Source organism: Microcaecilia unicolor, chromosome 11 (assembly GCF_901765095.1).
Source record: "Microcaecilia unicolor chromosome 11, aMicUni1.1, whole genome shotgun sequence".
Lineage (NCBI taxonomy): Eukaryota > Metazoa > Chordata > Amphibia > Gymnophiona > Siphonopidae > Microcaecilia > Microcaecilia unicolor.
In genome coordinates this window covers 171,019,626-171,041,378 of record NC_044041.1, presented here as the reverse complement: position 1 = coordinate 171,041,378, position 21,753 = coordinate 171,019,626, and the positions used below count along the sequence as shown (strand labels likewise).

Genomic DNA, 21,753 nt, shown 5'->3' with positions numbered 1-21,753 from the left:
TGGCACAAAAGAGATGTGCTGTTCGTTTCATAACCGAGCAAGTGCACAGACTTGTTTTCAGTTTACCTTATATTTGTTTGGTGCTCAGATTATTCTTGCTCTTTAGAAAATATGCATAAAAAGGAGGGGCACCCACAGAATTGCCAAGTTTTGAACTGAAGGGCAAGAATCCAAAAGCATGAAGATTACCCAGCCAATCCTAAACTCTGGAACTCATTGAAAGCAGCTTATGCCAAAATCTGAATGTAAATAAATAAAAAAAAAAAAGCATAAGCATAAAAGGCTGGTAACAGAAATCTGTCTGTTAAGTACTGTATAAAAAAGAATGCATGAAGAAGAGAAGACAGAACTTGCAGACAAAGTGAGCCAGAAGATTCTGCTCTGAATTTTTCTACCCTATCCAGCTTTTGATGCCACCCAATTCTACAAGGTAAAATTCTCATGGTGAACAATTATTGCATAACCAAGGGTTTGGAAGTTTCTACTGCTATAAAACCATCTTTGACAATGGTCTTTCCCTTTCACCTGTCTTCCATTTATTCTTCTGCTTCTCTGTCCACTCAGATGTCATGCCTCCTTCTTACCATTCCATCCTCAATCTCCATCTCATTACTGCATTTCTATCTCTGTCCCACTCCCCAGCCTCTTAGTTCTCCAACCTTCACTAACTCTCTTCTTTTTTTGTTTTTGTCCCCCTGTGTCCAACATCTAATTCTTTTCTCTTAATTTAAAATGGTCATTTGGATTGGAAAAGTGGCTTAGTGGTTAGAGCAGGTTCAAATTCCTCTAATGCTCCTTGTGACCCTGGGCATGTATTGCATCAGGTACAAACTCACCCCCCCCCCCCCCCCCCCCCATTTACTAAGCCACACTAGCAGCTGCCAAGCAGCAATGTCGACAGTGGCACATAGCAGCCACTGTCACAGCTTAGTAAACAAGGAGGTCCCCATCTTCCCTTAATTTAAATGAGCTTTTGTTTTCTGCTTACCCTAGAAAGAATTCACGGTGGATTACAAAGCATAAATAATAATAATAATAAGTGGGAGAAACATGCAGAATATAGCTCATGGAATTCTTTCCAACCTTTTTCTGTGTGTGGGTTAGTGTGCGTACATATCTATATCTATGTTGCCTTTCTGTGTGTCTGTGATTCAGAGGGGAGATTAGAGGGAAAGGTGATTTGCGAAGTGCATTTTCCTTAATCACTTTTGACATACTACATCTGCTAATTACACCTTGGAAACAGGTTTAATCTGGTTTAGCATAGCAGGATGTTAAAAAATATTTAGGCAAGTCTGTGAAAGAAATGGACATGAGAAAATCCACTGCTTATTCCTAGTAAAAGCAGTTAGCTTAGCAAATTTTAAAAAAGGTTTGGATAGCTTCCTAAAAGAAAAGTCCATAAGCCATTATTAAGATGGGTTTGAGGAAAATCCACTGCTTATTAAGCAGCATAAAATGTATTGTACTGTTTTGGGATCTTGCCAGGTATTGTGACCTGGATTGGCCACTGTTGGAAACAGGATACTGGACTTGTTTGACCTTCAGTCTGTCCCAGTATTGCAACACTTATGTTCTTATGATAAACAGCATAAAATCTGTTTTACTCTTTTGGGATCTTACAAAGTACTCGTGGTCTAAACTGGCCGCAGTTGGAAACAGGATACAGGGCTTGATGGACCTTCGGTCTGTCCCATTATATCAATGCATATGGACTTATGGCTGTACTTACTCAGCTCTGTTACAAATTACAGCTGAGTTACAAATTACAGTTCAGAATGCTGGAGCCAAAATTCTGAATATAATTCTTAGCCAGATAACTCCTTCTTGCAAGAATTCCAGCATGCTGTTCACTTTTCATTTACACACCACTGTGTGTTCCTCAAGTATTCTTTTTGTTATGCCCCCTTATGAGCATCCCTGGGTCTGGGGTTGACCTAGCAGAGTCTCCCTCAGACAGGCTGTTCTTGATGCCAGGTGCCTGCACCTGGAGAAGAAAAATGTTAAAGGGTAATGTTTCCCTGCCTTTTCCAAGGAAAAATCAAAGAAACAAAATGCTACTATGAATATGGCTGGCTGAATGGTTAAACAGTTAATTCAATTAATTACAACTTACACTGTTTATTTATTTATTTATTTTTATTTTATGTTAAAAATGTATAATCCACTTAAAACCTAAGTGGTTAACAGTATAGTATTAACCTTATAAAATGCTGTGTAGTAAGCAACATATCAAGCATCTCTTGAACAATGTAATCTATATTCTTAGAACTTTTCAGGCAGTTTATATGCTGTTTAAAAATGTAGGCTGTGTTAGTTATATCTCCCACACACACACACACACATCCCAAATCTCACCCTCTTGCTGGTGGACAGTTGGACTGGAGGCTACTGGTCATTGTAATTGCCCTTTATTGTCTACTTTTAGCCAGTTTGACTGCTAGACTGCAATTATTGCAAAACACCGCAGCTAAGATGATCATGGGGCAAAAGAGATCAGATCATGTTGCACCTACATTGATCAATTTTTATTGATTACCCCATCAATTGGCGCTCTAATGCTAGATACACCCATATATTCCTATGGGTGTCTCTAGCGTTAGCACGTGTTAATTTTTGGAATGCACTAAAAACGCTAGCGGAATCAGAAAAGGTTCAAAGGAGAGCGACCAAAATGATAAAGGGCATGGAACTCCTCTCATATGAGGAAAGGCTAAAGAGGTTAGGGCTCTTCAGCTTGGAAGAGAGACGGATGAGGGGAGATGTGATTGAGGTCTACAAAATCCTGAGTGGTCCAGAACGAGTAAAAGTAAATCGACTTTTTACTCGTTCCAAAAGTAGAAAGACTAGGGGGACACTCGAGGAAGTTACATGGAAATACTTTTAAAACAAATAGGAGGAAATATTTCTTCACTCAATGAATAGTTAAGCTCTGGAACTCTTTGCCGGAAGATGTGGTAACAATCTGGGTTTGAAAAGGGTTTGGACAAATTCCTGGAGGAAAAGTCCATAGTCTGCTATTGAGATGGATATGGGGAAGCAACTACTTGCCCTGAGATTTATAGTATGGATTTTGCCACGATTTGGGTAGTTGTAGGGGGGTCATTTTAGGGATTGAATAAAATTGGGGATGTTGGTTAATTACAGGGGTAGTTTAGGGGATTATGGAGTAGTTGCAGGAGACAGCTTTGGCAGTGGTGGGGCAGTTCAGGGGTAGTTTTGGGGATGGAGCAATTTGGGGTGAGGGTAGTTGCAAGGTTAGTTTTAGGGTGTGGGGCAGTTTGGAAGTAGAGTAGTTTTAGGATTTGGAACATTTGGGGATAAGGGTCAGTTGTGGATGGGTCCTTTGAGGGGTAGAGAAGTTTCAAAGATAGTTTATATGAGTGAGGGCAGTTGTGGGGCATAGTTTTTAGGGTAGAACAGTTACATGCTGGAAGAGTTGTGGTGTCATGGCTTAGAGGTGCTAGTAGAGTTGCTAAGTGGTACTTTTGGGAGTAGGGATAGGGGGTTTTGATGTTTCTGGAGGTGTTACTAGGAGGTAGGTTTGGGGATGGAGGTCATTTGGGAGTAGTTTTGGAGTATTGGGCAGTTTGGGAGTGTGGAGAGTGGAGCATGGGGAGAGAGTTTGAAAGGAGACATTTAACTACTGTGTTTAACTTTAAATTAGTTTCTATACTGCAGAAACTGAAACTGCTTCTCTCATAGAAACGCATTGGGCCTTTTTTTAGGAGACGTGGGGACATAATTGAACGGGGCGCCCAAGTTTTTATGAGGGCGTCCTCTTAGGACAGCCCCGCGAAGGAGCGTGGAAACCCCTATTATCGAAACAAGATAGGCGTCCATTTTTCCCTTCGATAATACAGTCAGGGATGCCCAAATCTCAACATTTAGGTCGACCATCTCTAAATGTTGAGATGGTCAGCCTTAGAGATGGTCGTCCCCGGTTTTCAGCCATAATGGAAACCGAGGACACCCATCTCAAAATGACCAACTCCAAGCCATTTGGTCATGGGAGGAGCCAGAATTCGTAGTGCACTGGTCCCCCTGATATGCCAGGACACCAACCGGGCACCCTAGGGGGCACTGCAGTGGACTTCACAAATTGCTCCCAGGTGCATAGCTCCCTTACCTTGTGTGCTGAGCCCCCCAAACCCCACTACCCATAACTGTACACCACTACCATAGCCCTAAGGGGTGAAGGGGGGCACCTACATGTGGGTACAGTGGGTTTCAGCTGGGTTTTGGAGGGCTCACATTTACCACCACAAGTGTAACAGGTAGGGGGTGATGGGCCTGGGTCCGCCTGGCTGAAGTGCACTGCACCCACTAAAACTGCTCCAGGGACCTGCATGCTGCTATGATGGAGCTGGGTATGACATTTGAGGATGGCATATATTTTTAAAGTTTTTTTTTAGGGTGGGAGGGGGTTGGTGACCACTGGGGGAGTAAAGGGAGGTCATCCCCGATTCCCTCCGGTGGTCAACTGGTCAGTTTGGGCACCTTTTCAAGGCTTGGTAGCAAGAAAAAATGGACCAAGTAAAGTCGGCCAAGTGCTCATCAGGGACACCCTTCTTTTTTCCTTTATCAGCCGAGGACGCCCATCTCGTAATCACACCCCAGTCACGCCTTCGCTATGGTGCCGACACACCCCCATGAACTTTGGTTGTCCCCGCGACGGAAAGCAGTTGAGGACGCCCAAAATCAGCTTTTGATTATGCCGATTTGGGTGACCCTGAGAGAAGGACACCCATCTCCCGATTTGTGTCAGAAGATGGGTGCCCTTCTGTTTCGAAAATAAGCCTGTTAGGGGCTCATTTTGAAAACAAGAAAACGTCCAAAAGATGTTATAAGGTGGCAGAAGGATGTTTTTCTCTTAAAAATGTCTAAGTTGCTATTTTCAAACAGCAAAAAAAGGAGCACCAGGAGCCTTAAAAATAAGGACACAGTTCCTTTTAATCATACGTCTTTATGGAACAATCTTCGAAAATGACCCGACATGGGCCTTGTTTCGGCGCACAGCGCCTGCGTCAGGGGTCACAAAAGTAGCAGGAACAATGTGCAGCTATGTAGATTAACTCAGCAGGAATATTGGAAGCTATGTGAAGCGATGGTAAATATTCCTCCGCTCATATAGTAAAGTAAAAACGCTCTCCTTCAATTTTGGATCCAATAGGTTAAACAGGACTTTAGTTGAGAATTTGCTCAGATGATGGTTTTAAACCTCCACTACATAGAGGAAATGAAATACAGAGCTGCCTTGTTTAAAACCCATTGCTAAACGAAACAGCAGATTTATTAAATTATGAGCACTTCTTAAATCTAAATTCATTTATTTTCATTTATTTGATATACTGCCAATCGCCATGAGGCAACTAGGCAGTGAACCATAAAAGCTCAGATCCAGCAATAAAAAGGGGGGGAGGAAGCCACAGGAGTAGGGTGAGTGTCATGGGAGGAAAGCTGAGCCAGAGCCAGGATTTAAGCAGCCTTTTAAAAGTGAGGCATGATGTCTGGAGTCAATAGAAACATAGAAACATGACGGCAGATAAAGGACCAATCCAGTCTGCCCATCCTCTGTAACCCCCAATTCTACCTGTTCCTAAGCGATTCCACATGCTTATCCCATGCCTTTTTAAATTCTGGAACAGTCCTCGACTCCACCACCGGGAGGCCATTCCACGCCTCCACCACCCTTTCTGTGAAATAATACTTCCTTGGGTTACTCCTAAGCCTATTCCCTCTTAACTTTGTCATATGCCCCCTCATGCCAGAGCTGTCCTTCATTTGAAAAAGGCTCTCTTCCTGTACATAAATGCCCTTGAGATATTTAAACGTTTCTATCATGTCTCCTCTCTTCCAGCGTATACATGTTGAGGTTCATAAGCCTGTCCCTATAATTTTTGCATTCAAGACCGTTTACTAATTTCGTAGCCGCCCTCTGGACCGACTCCATCCTGTTTCTATCTTTCCGTAGGTGCGGTCTCCAGAACTGCACGCAGTACTCCAAATGGGGCCTCACCGGAGACTTATACAACGGCACTATCACCTCCTTTTTCCTGCTGGTCATGCCTCTCTTTATGCACCCAAGCATTCTTCTGGCTTTGGCCGTTGCTTTTTCTACCTGTTTGAAAGCTTTAAGGTCATCACCCCCAAGTCCCGCTCTTCCTTCGCACACTGAAGCAATGGAGCCACTAGACCTTGCATGAAAAAAGAAAAGGAAAGGAGTATTCCTATAACTCATGATAGGAATCTTCCAGCACCCCCTCCATCACCTGCAATGGCTCCATGCTCCACACAGGGTGGAGGAAGAGAGAAAATAGCTTTCTCCCACCTAAAGGTATAGGAAGGCAGATGTTGCAAGGAGGTTTGGCGGTACTTGCTGCTGCCCAAAAAATCTGCCACTTGAGGCAGCTGCCTCACTCTTTTAATGACAGAGCAACCCATGATTGGGAAGAATAAATACCTAGAAAACTTAGGGGCCCTTTTACTAAGCCACGTAAGCATCTACACACGCCCAACGCATGCCAAAATGGAGTTACCGCGTGGCTCTTGCGGTAATTTCATTTTTGGCGCGCGTCCGATACATGCGTCTGAAAAATATTTTTTAATTTCAGGCATGCGTAACAGACACATGCCAAGTGGCATTTGACGCGTATAGGTCATTACTGACCGGATTCTTTACCGCTAGGTGAAGGCTGACGGTAAGGTCTCAGACCCAAAATGGACGTGCAACAATTTTGATTTTGCCACAAAGGCCTTTTTTGCAGGCGCGCTACAAAATCGATCGGCGCGCACCCAAAACCCACGCCTACGCTACCGCAAGCCATTTTTCAGCGTGCCTTTGTAAAAGGACCCCTTAGTCAGGGATGAAAAGAATATTGGTCACTATTCTCTCACTAGATCCAAATGGAAAACAGAGAGTTTCATCAGTAGGGTTATTAGATGACCTCAGGTCTTAATGGAGAGAATGAACGTTTGCAGTTGTGTTTTCTTAAGAAAGGAATGGAATAAACCAATCCCAATTATTACCCAACATAATAACCCAATTATCTACCATACATGTACCTTATCTACCATAATATCACCTTGTATTCACTCACACCTTGTATTTGTTCAGACCGGAACCGGCTAACGCCGTTAACGGTAATATGTAAGCCACATTGAGCCTGCAAAAAGGTGGGAAAATGTGGGATACAAATGTAACAAATAATAATAATAATAATCTGTCCCTGTGTGCTCTATGTTAATGCTGCTGATTGGGGGGTTTCAGGAGCTTCATAAACTTATAGCACAGAGCCTTTAACCCAAGCCTTTAATGGAAGTACTAACTTGCTAGTCACACACAAATGAGGACTAACACCAGCTGCACATACCAGTGCCGTAGTGAGGGCGGCTGACACCCGGGGCGGTTCGCCGCTGCACACCCCCCCCCCCCGGGTGCAGCACGGCGCACCCCCCTTCAACGCACACACGCACCCCCCTCCCGGAGCGCGCACCCCCCCCGAGCGCATTCTCACCAAAGGGAGGGGTGGGAGGGCCTCTCCGCCCCGAGTGCACGTCGCTGGGAGCTGCGTCGGCTCCGCTGGTTCCCTGCTCTCTCTGCCCCGGAACAGGAACCTGTTCCGGGGCAGAGAGAGCAGTGAACCAGCGGAGCCGACACCCCCCCCAGCGGCGTACACCCGGGGCGGACCGCCCCACCGCCCCCCCCTCTTCCTACGCCACTGGCACATACTGTAGCTGGTCTTACTTATCCATTTCTATCGTACCTGAGATTATATTCATGCACCTTTCTGACTTCACATGCACATTTCCTTAAATTAGTCCTCTTATTTTCTAACTCCTGTTAACATTTCTTATCTATCTATATGTTCAACCTTAGCTTACACCCTATGTTGATTATTAAGATGTTTTATTATGTATTGTGTTGACATTGTAATGAGGCATACTATGAGGGGCATTTTCGATCGGGGGTGCCCATCTCCGAGAACGGCGCTGCGAAGGGGCGGGGCCAACCGTATTTTCGAAACGAGATGGGCGTCCTTCTTTCGTTTCGAACATACGGTTGGGAGGAGCCCAAATCTCAACGTTTGGGTCAAATGCTGAGATCGCCAGCTGTAGAGATGGGAGCCCTCGGTTTTCAGCCGTAATGGAAACCCGAGGGCGCCCATCTCAAAAACGAATAACTCCAAGGCATTTGGTCGTGGGAGGGGCCAGGATTCGTAGTGCACTGGTCCCCCTCACATGCCAGGACACCAACCGGGCACCCTAGAGGGCACAGAAGTGGGCTTCACAAATTGCTCCCAGGTACATAGCTCCCTTACCTTGTGTTCTGAGCCCCCCCAATCCCCCCCAAAACCCACTCCCCACCACTATACACCACTACCATAGCCCTAAGGGGTGAAGGGGGGCACCCACATGTGGGTACAGTGGGTTTCTGGTGGGTTTTGAAGGGCTCCCATTTTCCACCACAAGTGTAACAGGTAGGGGGGGATGGGCCTGGGTCCGCCTGCCTGAGGTGTACTGCCCCCACTAAAACTGCTCCAGGAACCTGCATACTGCTGCGATGGACCGGAGTATGGCATTTGAGGGTGGCATAGAGGCTTGCAAAAAAAGTTTTTAAAGTTGTTTTTTTTTTTAGGGTGGGAGGGGGTTAGTGACCACTGGGGGGAGTCAGGGGAGGTCATCCCCGATTCCCTCCGGTGGTCATCTGGGCAGTTCGGGCACTTTTTTGTGACTTGGACCTAAAAAAAAAAAGGGACCAAATAAAATGGACCAAATTTAAAACAGACCAATTTCTCGCCAGGGACGCCCCTGTTTTTTCCATTATTGGCCAAGGACGCCCATCTCTCCTCGGCCGATAAACACGCCCCAGTCCTGCCTTCGCTATGCCTCCAACATGCCCCATGAACTGTGTTCGTCCCCGCGACGGACTGCAGTTGAAGGCGCCCAAAATCGGCTTTCGATTATAACGATTTGGGCGCCCGCGGGAGAAAGGACACCCATCTCCCGATTTGTGTCGAAAGATGGGCATCCTTCTCTTTCGAAAATAAACTGGTATGTTATATTATGTATGTACTGTTTTTGAATATTTTTACTGCTGTAATTGTATATTGCCTATGTTTGACTTATACTTGCTGTACACCACCTTGGGTACATTTTTCAAAAAGACGGTAAATGAATCCTAATAAATAAATGAACAAACAAACAAAGAGAAGATCGGGATAAGGTACTAATGCTCTTGTGTTTGATAACCAACACTCAACTGGATTCTGTGTTGCAGGTTTAGAGGTGTTCATCAGTTCCCCTTAAGATGGATATCGGTGTTTTGTTGATTCTCTTGCTGACTGCCTGCATCTCCTACCTGATTATGATATATGGAAAAATACTGCAGAAAAGGGGTCAGTTCCCCCCTGGTCCCATCCCCCTACCAATTGTAGGCAACTTGCTGCAGGTGAACACCGATAACATCGCCCGGTCTCTGATCGCAGTAAGTAGGATTTATTAATTCCCTACCAGAATATAATGCATTGTAATTGAGTATTTAGTTAAATAGACTTTACCTTACACATTAAGTTCTGCCTCAGAGATGCCAAGAGTGGCCCACTCCAAAGAGTGAGATTACTGGCCCAAAGGCTGAGCTTGAAAGCCAAAGAGTCAGATTTTTCAGCAGGTATGCTCAGGTTATAACTCAGAAAAATCAATGTAGTATTTATTTAATTGTATATTTACAAAATGCATGTTCTACAAATCCATTGCATCATTGTTCTATGTGAATTACAGCAAAAACAAAAATGCAACACACGAGGTATACAAAGACAAGACAAACAAATATACGACTTAACCAATATTTAATGTGATTTTATATTCCTTAGTGTAACCTTGGTTTAAGGACAACATACTGGGGACAATTCTATAGTCGGGCACCTCCATTTAGGTACTCCAATGCCACAAAAACATTAGAATGGGAGGGGGTCCCAGAAACTGTGTATGAATCAAATCTTATATTTTTTTTGTGAGGTTACCCTTCCTGAAAAATCAGGTCTGCAAGTAGCACAAAAGCCTGTTTTTGAAAGGGGTCTGAGAGCTCATGTGGAAAGTAACAACAGGTTTTGGCCAATGATATCCCAGGTGCTCAACTACACTGATAAATGTGTGTTCTTTAAAGGGTATAGGGTGACCAAGCCATTAGAAGTGGAAAGCAATCATTTGTTGATGTTCTAGGACTTCTTGGCACAGGTCACAATGAAATGAAAGGAGATGACTCTATACTGCTCCCGCCTCTCTTCATCCATTTGCAGTACCCAACAAAATTAAGAGTTTTCCATAATGGATTCGCTAAAACCTTTGAAACACTGAAGAAGGCTAGGAAGTTTGTGTAGAGCATAGAAGCACCATCAATGCATTCATCCCTAAAAGTGTATTACAAGGATGCGAGAAATGAAATACAATTGCAGGACAGTGCCTGATAATTTCTATAACCCTACGTTCAGTGTATGCTCTTAAGCAGTGCTTGCCCCATGGAGTGGAAACCAGGTACACCACCAAATGTGTTGATTTAGCTGGAACAGAGCTGGGACTGGTTAAATTCAGAGGTCAAATAAGCAATTCAGCCTTTTTTTTTTAAACTCTCCACACAATAACTCAGTTTACTTTAATAAAGTTTGTTCTGAACCAAGATGTACTTATGTAAGTGGAGGAGTGGCCTAGTGGTTAGGGTGGTGGACTTTGGTCCTGGGGAACTGAGGAAATGAGTTCAATTCCCACTTCAAGCACAGGCAGCTCCTTGTGACTCTGGGCAAGTCACTTAACCCTCCATTGTCCCATGTAAGCTGCATTGAGCCTGCCATGAGTGGGAAAGTGCGGGTTACAAATGTAACAAAAAAAAAAAAAAAAGTCCGTTATAATTATAACTGTGGCAAGGCAAGTAACATGTATCAAACAGAGAACCATAACTGTGCCAATAAGTATATACAAAAGTCTTTCTGGCAATTCACTCCCGTTTCCCAGCAGTACTGCACTCTTTCAACTTAGTTATTCTACCATTGGGGGTAGCAGGCCATTAAGTGGACAGTTACATCTGATGGCTCACCAGAAGTTAACTTTGTAAGACATTTATTGACCTGAATAGTACATAAGTACATAAGTATTGCCACACTGGGATAGACCAGCATCCTGTTTCCAACAGTGGCCAATCCAGGTCACAAATACCTGCCAATATCCTGAGAAGTGACCGAGAAATACATGCATTGTTATAATCAGATAGACTTAAATCTTTCTTGGCTGTTATCTTCTTCTCAGAGAGGAGAGAACAGCATGAAAATCAAACTGATAGGGGTGATGGATGGCTGCTCATGTGCTATACAACTGCTGAAGTAAGTGAAGCCAATCTCTTAATGATTGCCAGAGAACCCAACACAGAGAAGTTTTGCCAAGGCTGGTGAAATGGACTGTAGTTCCACCTTTTCACTGCTGCGTTTGGCTCCTAGCCACTACTCATTTGCCTCTCCCCCTTGTTCCTTCTCGCTCAGTACTTCCCTCACCCTTAATTGTCTGTCTGTATTATTTTAGATTGTAAGCTCTATTGAGCAGGGACTGTCTCTCTGTGTCAGATGTTCAGCACTGTGTGTGTCTGGTAGCGCTATACAAATGCTAATAATAATAATAGTTCCCCCTTAGTTTCAGTACTGCTCTCTCTCTCTCTCTCTCTCTCTCTCTCTCTCTCTCTCTCTAAGCATAAGAACATAAGAATAGCCATACAGGGTCAGACCAAAGATCCATCCAGCCCAGCATCCCATCTCCAATAGTGGCCAATACAGGTCACAAGTACCTGGCAGAAACCCAAATAGTAGCAACATTCCATGCTGTCAATCCCAGGGGCAACAGCGGCTTCCCCATGTCTGTCTCAATAGCAGACTATTCTCCAGGAACTCGTCCAAACCTTTTTTAAACCCAGATACACTAACTGCTGTTAACACATCTTCCGGCAAAGAGTTCCAGAGCTTAACTATTCGTTGAGTGAAGAAATATTCCCTCCTATTTGTTTTTAAAGTATTTCCATGTAACTTTCTCGAGTGTCCCCTAGTCTTTGTACTTTTGGAACGAGTAAAAAAATTGATTTACTTCTACTGGTTCTATACCACTCAGGATTTTGTAGACCTCAATCATATCTCCCCTCAGCCATCTCTTTTCCAAGCTAAACAGCCCTAACCTCTATAGCCTTTCCTCATATAAGAAGAGTTCCATCCCTTTTATCATTTTGGTTGCTCTTCTTTGAACCTTGTCTAATTCCGCTACATCTTTTTTTTTTTTTAAATATGGCGACCAGAACTGAACACAGTACTCTCAGTGAGGTTGCACCATGGAGCGATACAGAGGCATTATTATATTACTAGCCTTTGAGCCCGTAAAAATGGGCTATTATAGGAAGGGGGGGTTGAAAGGCCCCCCCCCCCCGCGCCACCGAGTTCGCCGCTGCCCCCCCTCCGAATTCACCCCCCCCCCCGGAGCCGTCGCCACCGCCACCCACCTTCCACCCAGCCGTCGCCACCGCTATTGAAACATCGAAGGTCCGGGAACGCAGCACTGAGCTCTGCTGAGCAGCCGACGTGGGCCTTCCTTCTTCTTCTCTGCCTGTCTCGCCCTCGTGTGACGTAACGTCGTCGAGGGCGGGACACAGGCAGAGAAGAAGAAGGAAGGCCGACGGCAGCTCAGCAGAGCTCAGTGCTGCGTTCCCAGACCCTCGCTGTTTCAGTAGCGGAGCGAGGGCCCGACCGGGTGGAGGGTGGGTGGCGGCGGCGACACCGGGTGGGGGGAGCGTTAGCGACGGCGGTGTCCCTCCCTCGCAAATGCGCAGTACAGACCCTCTCTGTTCCGCCCCCGTCATCACGTATTGACACGGGGGGGGGCAGAGAAGGTCTCTACTGCGCATTTGCGAGTGAGTACGACACTCGCCTTTTATATATATTGATTCTCAGTTTTATTTACTATCCTCTTTCTAATAATTCTTACCATACTGTTTGCTTTTTTGGCCATCGCCACACACTGGGCACCGGAAAAGTTATTGTTCATGGTGTTGGTGGTTGTAGGCAGGTTCCCCTGAGTGAGAACACACTTCCACTTTCAGTACAACTGCTTTAAAATAAAACTGGCAATGATTACACAGGTCTGCTAACTTTGCAGTGAGAGAAAGAGAGTCTACCACCAATAAATTTAAACATCGTTTTATTACAAAGAGAACAAGTACATGAGATCTAAAAGCAGTTCTACATTCAAATATTGGCTTTACATTAACTTTGTTTACAATCCTGGAACAATGTTGTAAACCCATAATTATGGACATTGTTTCTATGTAACGTGAGTAACATTGTAGATTACAGCAGATAAAGACCTGTACGGTCAATCCAGTCTGCCTAACAAGATAAACTCATTGTATGTGCTACTTTATATGTATGCAGAAAAACCACAAAAGTGGAACGAACACCAATATCCCATGGGGAGTCCAAGAGAAGACGGAAAGTCATCTTTTATTAAATTTATTATTCATATCCAGCATCTTTGGTCGGTTTTTGAAGAGCCTGATTCCTCTCCCACTTTCCGTCTCTACTTTATATGTATACCTGACCTTGATAGGTCCTTGCTGTTTTCAGGGCACAGACCATAGATGTCTGCCAGCACTAGCTTTGTTTCCCAATTACCAGTGTTGCCACCCAATCTCCGCTAAGCTTCTGTGGATCCATTCCTTCTGAACAGGATTCCTTTGTGTTTATGCCACACATTTTTGTACTATGTACTTTGTTTTTTGCACAGTAAATTTTAAAACCAATTAGCAATTTAAGGGGTTGTTTTACTAAGGTGCGCTGAAAAATGGCCTGCGCTAGTATAGGTGTTTGGACACGCGCAGATCCATTTTTCAGTGCACCTGTAAAAAATGCCTTTTTTTATTTTGGACGAAAATATCCGGAAATGCGGCAAAATGGAAATTGGAGCGTGTCCATTTTGGGTCTGAGACCTTACCGCCACTCATTGACTTAGCGGTAAGGTCCCATGTGTTAACAGGGCAGTAATAGTCTACGCGCGTACAATGCCTTTTACTGCCCGGTTAGTGCCGTGCACTGGAAAATAAAAAATTATTTTCTGGCGTGCATAGTAGATGCACGTAAAAAATGAAATTATCACCCGGGCCACACAGAAGCCAGGCGGTAATTCCAAATTGACGCTTGTTGAGCACTCATAGGCGCCTACGCGGCTTAGTAAAAGGGCCCCTAAAACTCTGGACAAATGTCAGAATGCAAAGTGCGTTAGGAATTTTTAAAAACTAATTAAAAAAAACAATTCTTCTTCAAAATATCTTTGACTCTGGTTTCAGGTACACCTGCTATATGCAAAAGAATACACAACTCAATAACTTCCTACACCACAGGAACCCAATACTCCAGATTCTTCTACCCAACAGTCACCCAGCCAGCAATGTTACATTAGTGTTTTACAATTCTTTCTCAAGCTAACATAAGCTCTCATAAATTAAATTTACACCAAACCCGTAAGTTTTAGACCAAAAGGACCTCTTTCACGAGCACCACACCTAACAGCATCTCCCTCTCATCTGCCCCAGTTCTCAACTGCCACAATGGTTTTGCCTCCCTAGTGACATCTCTCCCAAGAGACTGCATGCACTTCTGCAAGCACAGTCCTCCCACAGAAGTTGTTTGACAGGTCCCACATAAGACAGTTATGTGAGAACCGTATAACTAGTTTTCAACCTCCCAGCCCCCCCCCCCAGGGGGGTGGGAAGAAGGGGTTATTTATGTTTGCAGGCAGGGGAGAGGGGGAAGGATGGAGGATGCCATTTTGAGGAGTCCAATGGGGCTCGGAGGGCTGCTAATGGCCCTACAAAGGTAACTGAGCAATTGCCAGTATTCAGTCTGGTGCCTGGTTGCCTTCAGGGCATAAAGTTAGGACAACCTTTTTTCTGTCTTAACTTTAGGAGTCTTTTACTAAAGATTTGTTCATATTATCTACCATAGGACCCATTTTATTCCTTTGGGCACTGCTGCAGATAATGCGAGCTAATCTTTAGTAAGACCCCCTTTATGCAGTTGCTCAGCCGGTTAGTATATTGAAAATCTATGCTAACCAGCTAGCTTTCCACACCACACTGTCTCCAGCTTAACTCTGCCCCTGCACTGCCCACAAACTAGCCATTGGCATGGGCGGTCAGAGGGGATATTCAGTGGTACTGTTTGGTTAAATGCCACTGAATATCCCCATTTAGCACTGGACAGGCATTTTGAGCGGCCTGGAGCCTCTCCTGGTCAGTTAAATCGCTTTGAATATTGGGCCCAAAGAAATCAGACATCATTTACATAGAGGAAACACTCTTGAATGCAGCAGCAGCACACCAGAAGCTACAGAGAAAATGAGTGGGGTAGGTGTACTACTCTGCTTTTAAGGGGAGACAGGACAGGGAGACAATATTGATTCACAAGGGGGTGTTATTTCCAGTGTGTTTTTTCTAGCGGAAAAGGTGCCGGTACTCAAATGCCAGGCCACCCTTCAGTGGTGGGGTGATCACTGAGAGACCCACCCCACAATAGCCAGGCCCCCTGCAACCAGTCACAGAATCTATAACAAGGCAGAATTAGTATGTAGAGCCTGAGAGTTTTCATTAAAACTTGGGGACCATGGGTCAATTTTACTAGACAATGGAAAAGGTGCCGGTACTCAGTTCCCCCCAAGTACCCCCTCAAAAAAAGCCCTGGTTATTTCAAATGTACAAAATGGTCCAAAATCCAGAAGGTACGTTTATATTAGTAGTGGGGTCCCTTTATAATCAAAAAGCGATGCTGTGTAGTCTGTTAAGCACCCAATATCTAAAACCACACATTTTTCTCCCACAGAGTTTCCAAATTGACAGCATTGGGTGAATACAATACAGGGACATAGCCAGCCCTCCAATTTTGGGGATGGACTGGGAGAGGGCAACACATTGCTTCCTCCTCCTCTCTCCCCCCCCCCCCCCTTCACACATGCGCCCGCCAAACATACCTTTGCTGGAGGGGATGCCCAGGCCCCACCAGCCAAATAAATAGTGCCGCTGCTCCCCTCCTCCTCAATGGTAGAAGTCAGCACATGCCTTGAGCTGCCAACTTCTGCCTTAAGGAAGCAGCGCGAAGAGAAGGGGAGCCATGGCACTGTATTTATTTGGCTGGCAGGGCTTCGGGTATCCCCGCCAGCAAAGGTAAAGGAATGCTGTAATTCTGGAGGGGGCCCAAGCCCAAAGTGGGGAGCCCATAGCGGTAAGATCTCACGCATTAACCAGGCAGTAATTGTCAGTGCGCATACAGTGACGATTAACACCCAGTTAGCGCCATGCGATAGAAAATAGAAATTATTTTCTGCTGCACATTTTGGACACACGTCAAAATTAGAATTACCGCCCGGGACACGCGGTAGCTGGGCGGTAGTTCTAATTTGATGCCTTTTGTATGCTCATAGGCAGTGGCGTTCCTAGGGGGGCGGACACCCGGGGCGGCGCCCCGCCCCCCCCCCCCCCCAGGGTGCAGCACCCCCCCCCCCCCCCCCCCCCGATGCAGCGCGGACCCCCCTGGTTGCAGCACCCCCTCCCCAATGCAGCACGGAACCCCCCTCCGGGTGCATGCCGCTGGGGGGGGTGCCGCAGCGTGCACCTGCTCAGAGTTCCCTGACTTCGCGCGTTCGCCGGAGCTCCCTCTGACCCGGAACAGGAAGTAACCTGTTCCAGGGCAGGGGGAGCTGCAGCGAATGCGCAAAGTCAGCCAACTCAGAGCAGGCGCGCGCCGCAGCACCCCCCAGCGGCGTGCACCTGGGGCGGACCACCCCCACCGCCCCCCCCTTGCTACGCCACTGCTCATAGGCGCCTATATATCTTAGTAAAAAGGCCCCATAGGACCTCCCAGCAGTGGATGTTCAAATTACATAGTGAATTCAGCTAGCAGAGAAGGCAGGCAGGTCATGCATGTTCACTGTCCTCCTTCTGGCCAAAAGGAGGGAGAAAGGATCAGGAACTATGTAAGCCACTTTGAGCCTACTAATAAGTGGGAAAAGGTGGGATACAAAATGTAACAAACAAACAAACCCTAGGCGTGAGAAAACATTACATGGAGGGAAATTGTTGATACCAGAATACTGGGGGTGTGGTGTAGGGGTGAAGAAGAATGGATTGAAAATAAAGATGGGGGGGCTGGGCAAATCATGTATGTAGGAAGTTGAAAGATGATCATAAGGCAGGAAGGTGAAGGAAAAATGATAAAGGTGTGAAAGAGGATTATAAGGGCATGGGGTGGGGAAAACCTTCCCAATAATTGGATGTCCTGCTTTGAGTGCCTTCAACCTGCAGTTGATTGGAATTGGAAGTCCAAGCTTGGAGGCACAATTGAATTTCAAGTCTCAACAAAGTGACCAAGAAGCTAATTTTCAAAGCACGTAGACTTACAAAGTTCTAAAGGTTACTATTGGGCTCATTTTTTAAAGAGAAGGACGTTCATCTTTCGACATAAATCGGAAGATGGACGTCCTTCTCCCAGGGACGTCCAAATCGGTATAATCGAAACCCGATTTAGGAAGTCTCCAATTGCACTCTGTTGCAAGGACAGCCAAAGTTCAAGGGGGCATGTCGGAGGCATAGCGAAGGCGGGACTTGGGCGTACCTAACACTTGGACGTCTTTGACTCATAATCGAAAAGAACAAGTACGTCCCTGACAAACACTTGGATGTTTTCACCCGGACCTGTTTTTCTTACAACTAAGGCACAAAAAAGGTGCCCGAAATGACCAGATGACCACTGGAGAGAATCGGGGATGACCTCTCGTTACTCCCTCAGTGGTCACTAACCCCCTCCCACCCTCAAAAAGCATCTTTCAAAATATGTTGTGCTAGCCTCAGATGTCATACTCAGGTCCATGACAGCGCATGCAGGTCCCTGGAGCAGTTTAGAACATCAGAACATAAGAGTAGCCATTCTGGGTCACACCTAGATGTGGGTACAGTGGGTTTGTGGTGGGTTTTGGAGGGCTCACATTTACCACCACAAGTTTAACAGGTGGGGGGGATGGGCCTGGGTCCGCCTGCCTGAAGTGTACTGCAGTACCAGGGACCTGCATACTGCTGTCATGGAGCTGGGTATGATATTTGAGGCTGGCATAGAGGCTGGAAAAAATATTTAAAAAAAAAAAATTTTTAGGGTGGGAGGGGGTTAGTGACCACTGGGGGAGAAGGGGGAGGTCATCCCCGATTCTCTCCGGTGGTCATCTGGTCAGTTCGGGCACCTTTTTGTGGCTTGGTCGTAAGAAAAACAGAACCATGTAAAGTCGTCCAAGCGCTCGTCAGGGACGCCTTTTTTTCCATTATGGGTCGAGGACGCCCATGTGTTAGACATGCCCAAGTCCCACCTTCGCTATGCCTCCGACACGCCCCCGTGAACTTTTGTCATCCCCGCGACGGAAAGCAGTTGGGGATGCCCAAAATCGGCTTTCGATTATGCCGATTTGGGCGACCCTGGGAGAAGGATGCCCATCTCCTGATTTGTGTCGAAAGATGGGCACCCTTCTCTTTCAAAAATAAGCCTGATAGCGGTTTACAATTGAAAATAAAAGAGACAAAAAAAGCCAGATAGCAAAAGTGAATGAGTGCAAAACAAAATCAAGAAGGAACGGACAAGACAGAAAAAGTAAAAGTGCAGACAATAAAATCAAAAGAAAGTAAAAACAGTTAGGTGAGAGCCAGGGCCAACTCAGTCTGGTTCTGCAGAAGGGGGAACCGGAGAAAGCGGAGGAGACTCCAGATCACAGATGGGGGAGGAGAGAGAGTGAAGGGTGGGATACTAGATTGTGGGGGAGAGTGTGGTGCCAAAGCAAAAGTGCCACAGTCCCTTGAGTCTGCCCTAGTGCAAGCAGGCATGATGGGGGTGGGTGAAGAAGACTGGGGGAAGAAAAGAACAAGTGAGGAGGGACAGGAGGAAAGCAGGAGGACTGGAGAGGAAGGAAGGACAGGAAGAAAGGTGAGGTGGTGAGATGTCCTTGAAGGCCTCGAGATTTGGCAAGAGGGATGAATCCATTGCCAAGAGCAAATGTGACCTCCTAACACTTGAAAATTAATTACACCTTTAGGAAGGATACATTCAAGGTATATGGTAGATCTGGTATTAGTATTTAAAGTGGTTATTTGCACATTTAAAAACATATTCCCCCCCCCCCCCCCCATTCCCACCCCTAATATTTAACTACAGCAGTCCTCATTTTTTAAAATTCCAGCCAGTAGCAAGGAAATGATTCTTTATTTTCCCTTGTTTTTGTATTTTCTGCTTTCCGTACAAGTGGTTTACTTGATGCAGTGATTCCCAAACCAGTCCTGGTGGAACCCCAGCCACTAAGGGTTTCACGATATCCATAATGAATATGCATAAGATAAATTTCCATACCAAGGAGAAAATATTCAGTGCCCCAGAATATTTTACTGGCTGGCACTTATCTGGTTAGAAGCACCTGTGAATATTGACCTTATAATTTGCATATCCGTTAGCATTACCCTCAAGAATTCCAGCAGTAATCTGAAAGTAAATGCAATTTATGTACTTTACATGAACACAATATAACACCTACATTAACACAGACAGCCTTAAGCTATCTTTATATATATTTTTCTCTAATATTTTACTCCCTTAAGCTTTTTGTTACGCTAAATCAATATGCTCTTGCTTATCATTCTGTGCCTATTTGTCTTTCTACAGATAAGTAAGAAATACGGCCCAGTGTTCACAGTTTATTTTGGCCCAAAGCCAAATTTAGTTTTGTGTGGATATGAGACCATAAAGGAGGCTCTAATCAATCAAGCAGAACAATTTGGTGGCAGAGGACCTTATCCAGTCTTTGACAATTACACCAAAGACAATGGTAAGACCATGGGACTCATTATCTAACGAGCCACCAGGTAGGTCAAGATAAGAACATAAGTTTACTGGAGTTTATTGATTGTATTTAGAAATGATAGTACTAATGTTGTCTGTTTTAATTTTATGTGATTTTAAATTGTGTATGTTTGATTGTGACCCACTTTGGTGAAAGAAAGAAAGAAAGAAAGAAGTCCTTTTACAAAGGCGCACTGAAAAATGGCTTGCGGTAGTGTAGGCACGGGTTTTGGGCGCGCACAGATCCATTTTTTAGCACACCTGCAAAAAATGCCCTTTTTTTGCCGAAAATGGATGTGCGGCAAAATCAAAATTGCCGTGTGTCCATTTTGGGTCTGAGACCTTACCACCAGCCATAGACCTAGTGGTAAAGAATTTGGGCAGTAATGACCTACACATGTCAGATGTCACTTGGCATGCATCCATTACGCGTGGCAGAAAATAAAAAATATTTTTCAGACGTGAGTAGGGGACACGCACCAAAATTGAAATTACCACAAGGGCCACATGGTAACCGGGCGGTAACTCCAATTTGGCGCACGTTCGGCATGTGTAGGCACTTACGTGGCTTAGTAAAAGGGGCCCTAAGTCAGTCACTAAGTAAGTAAGTCAGTCAGTCAGTCATTCTGGGTCAGACTAAAGGTCCATGAAGCCCAACATCCCTATTTCTGACAATGGCCAATTCAGGTCAGAAGTACCTGGTAAGATCCCAAGGAGTAGATCCATTCATAGGCGCTGACTCCGTGGGTGCTGTGGGTGCTCGAGCACCCCCAATATTGCACCCACTGGAAGTTTGTGCACCCACTGGAAGTTCATTCCCTCCCTCCCTTCGAGTTCCAGGCCCCCTCCCTCCAAATGTTAAAAGTCATCTATTTTACCTCGTCGGGGTTAGGGCGGCAGCAGCGGTAAAATCCATGCAGGCTCGGCTCAGTGCTTAGTTCAGTTTTCTCTTCGCTCTCTCTCAGCTCTGGTCCCACCCTCATTTCCTGTTTACGCAAGGGCGGGACCAGAGCTGAGAAAGAGCGAAGGGAAAACTGAACTAAGCACCGAGCCGAGCCTGCATGGATTTTACCGCTGCTGCCGCCCTAACCCCGAAGAGGTAAAATAGATTACTTTTAAAATTTGGAGGGAGGGGGCCTGGAACTCGAAGGGAGGGGGGACCCTGGAACTCAAAGGGAGGGAGGACCCTGGAACTCGAAGGGAGGGAAGGAGGGAGGGGGGACTCTGGAACTCGAAGGGAGGGGGGACCCTGGAACTCGAAGGAAGGGATGGAGGGAGGGGGGACTCTGGAACTCGAAGGGAGGGGGGACCCTGGAACTCAAAGGGAGGGGGGACCCTGGAACTAGGAGGGAGGACCCTGGAACTGGGAGGGGGGCCCCTGGAACTCGGAGGGAGGGCGGTAGGCCTGGAACTCGGAGGGAGGTGGAGGGGGGACAGGAGAGGAGGAGAGGGAGGGGGACGGGGGGACAGGGAAGAGAGGGGGATGAGGGGGAGGGGGGATGAGGGGGAGGAGGGACAGGGGGAGGGGACAAGGGGGAGGGGGGATGGGGAGGGGAGGGGAATGCACCATCTGTAAAAAAAAAAAAATTCAGCACCCCCAATCATTTTGAAAAGTTGGCTCCTATGGATCCATTCCTTATTCATATCTAGAAATATGGCTTTCCAAGGCTACTTTGCTAATAGTGATTTAGCCTGGTTAAATAGCGCAGAATATCGGGGGGGGGGGGGGGGGGGATAAGAATCTGGCATGCACTCCCTCTTCCTCCTCCCTCCATTAACTCGAGAGTGGAAAAAAAATCAGCACAGACCAGCA

At 45.9% G+C, this 21,753-nt stretch overlaps 1 protein-coding gene across 1 annotated transcript in view; it reads left to right on the top strand.

Annotated features, from left to right (window-relative positions):
* The first annotated feature begins 293 nt into the window (after positions 1 to 293).
* Positions 294 to 21,753, top strand: part of LOC115481126 (cytochrome P450 2F3-like) — a 66,994-nt gene continuing 45,534 nt past the window's right edge. The window contains exons 1-3 of the mRNA XM_030220157.1: positions 294 to 430; positions 9,281 to 9,487; positions 19,764 to 19,926. Coding sequence (XP_030076017.1) covers positions 9,311 to 9,487; positions 19,764 to 19,926 — 340 coding nt within the window. The 5' untranslated portion in view covers positions 294 to 430; positions 9,281 to 9,310. The remainder of the gene's footprint in view (positions 431 to 9,280; positions 9,488 to 19,763; positions 19,927 to 21,753) is intronic.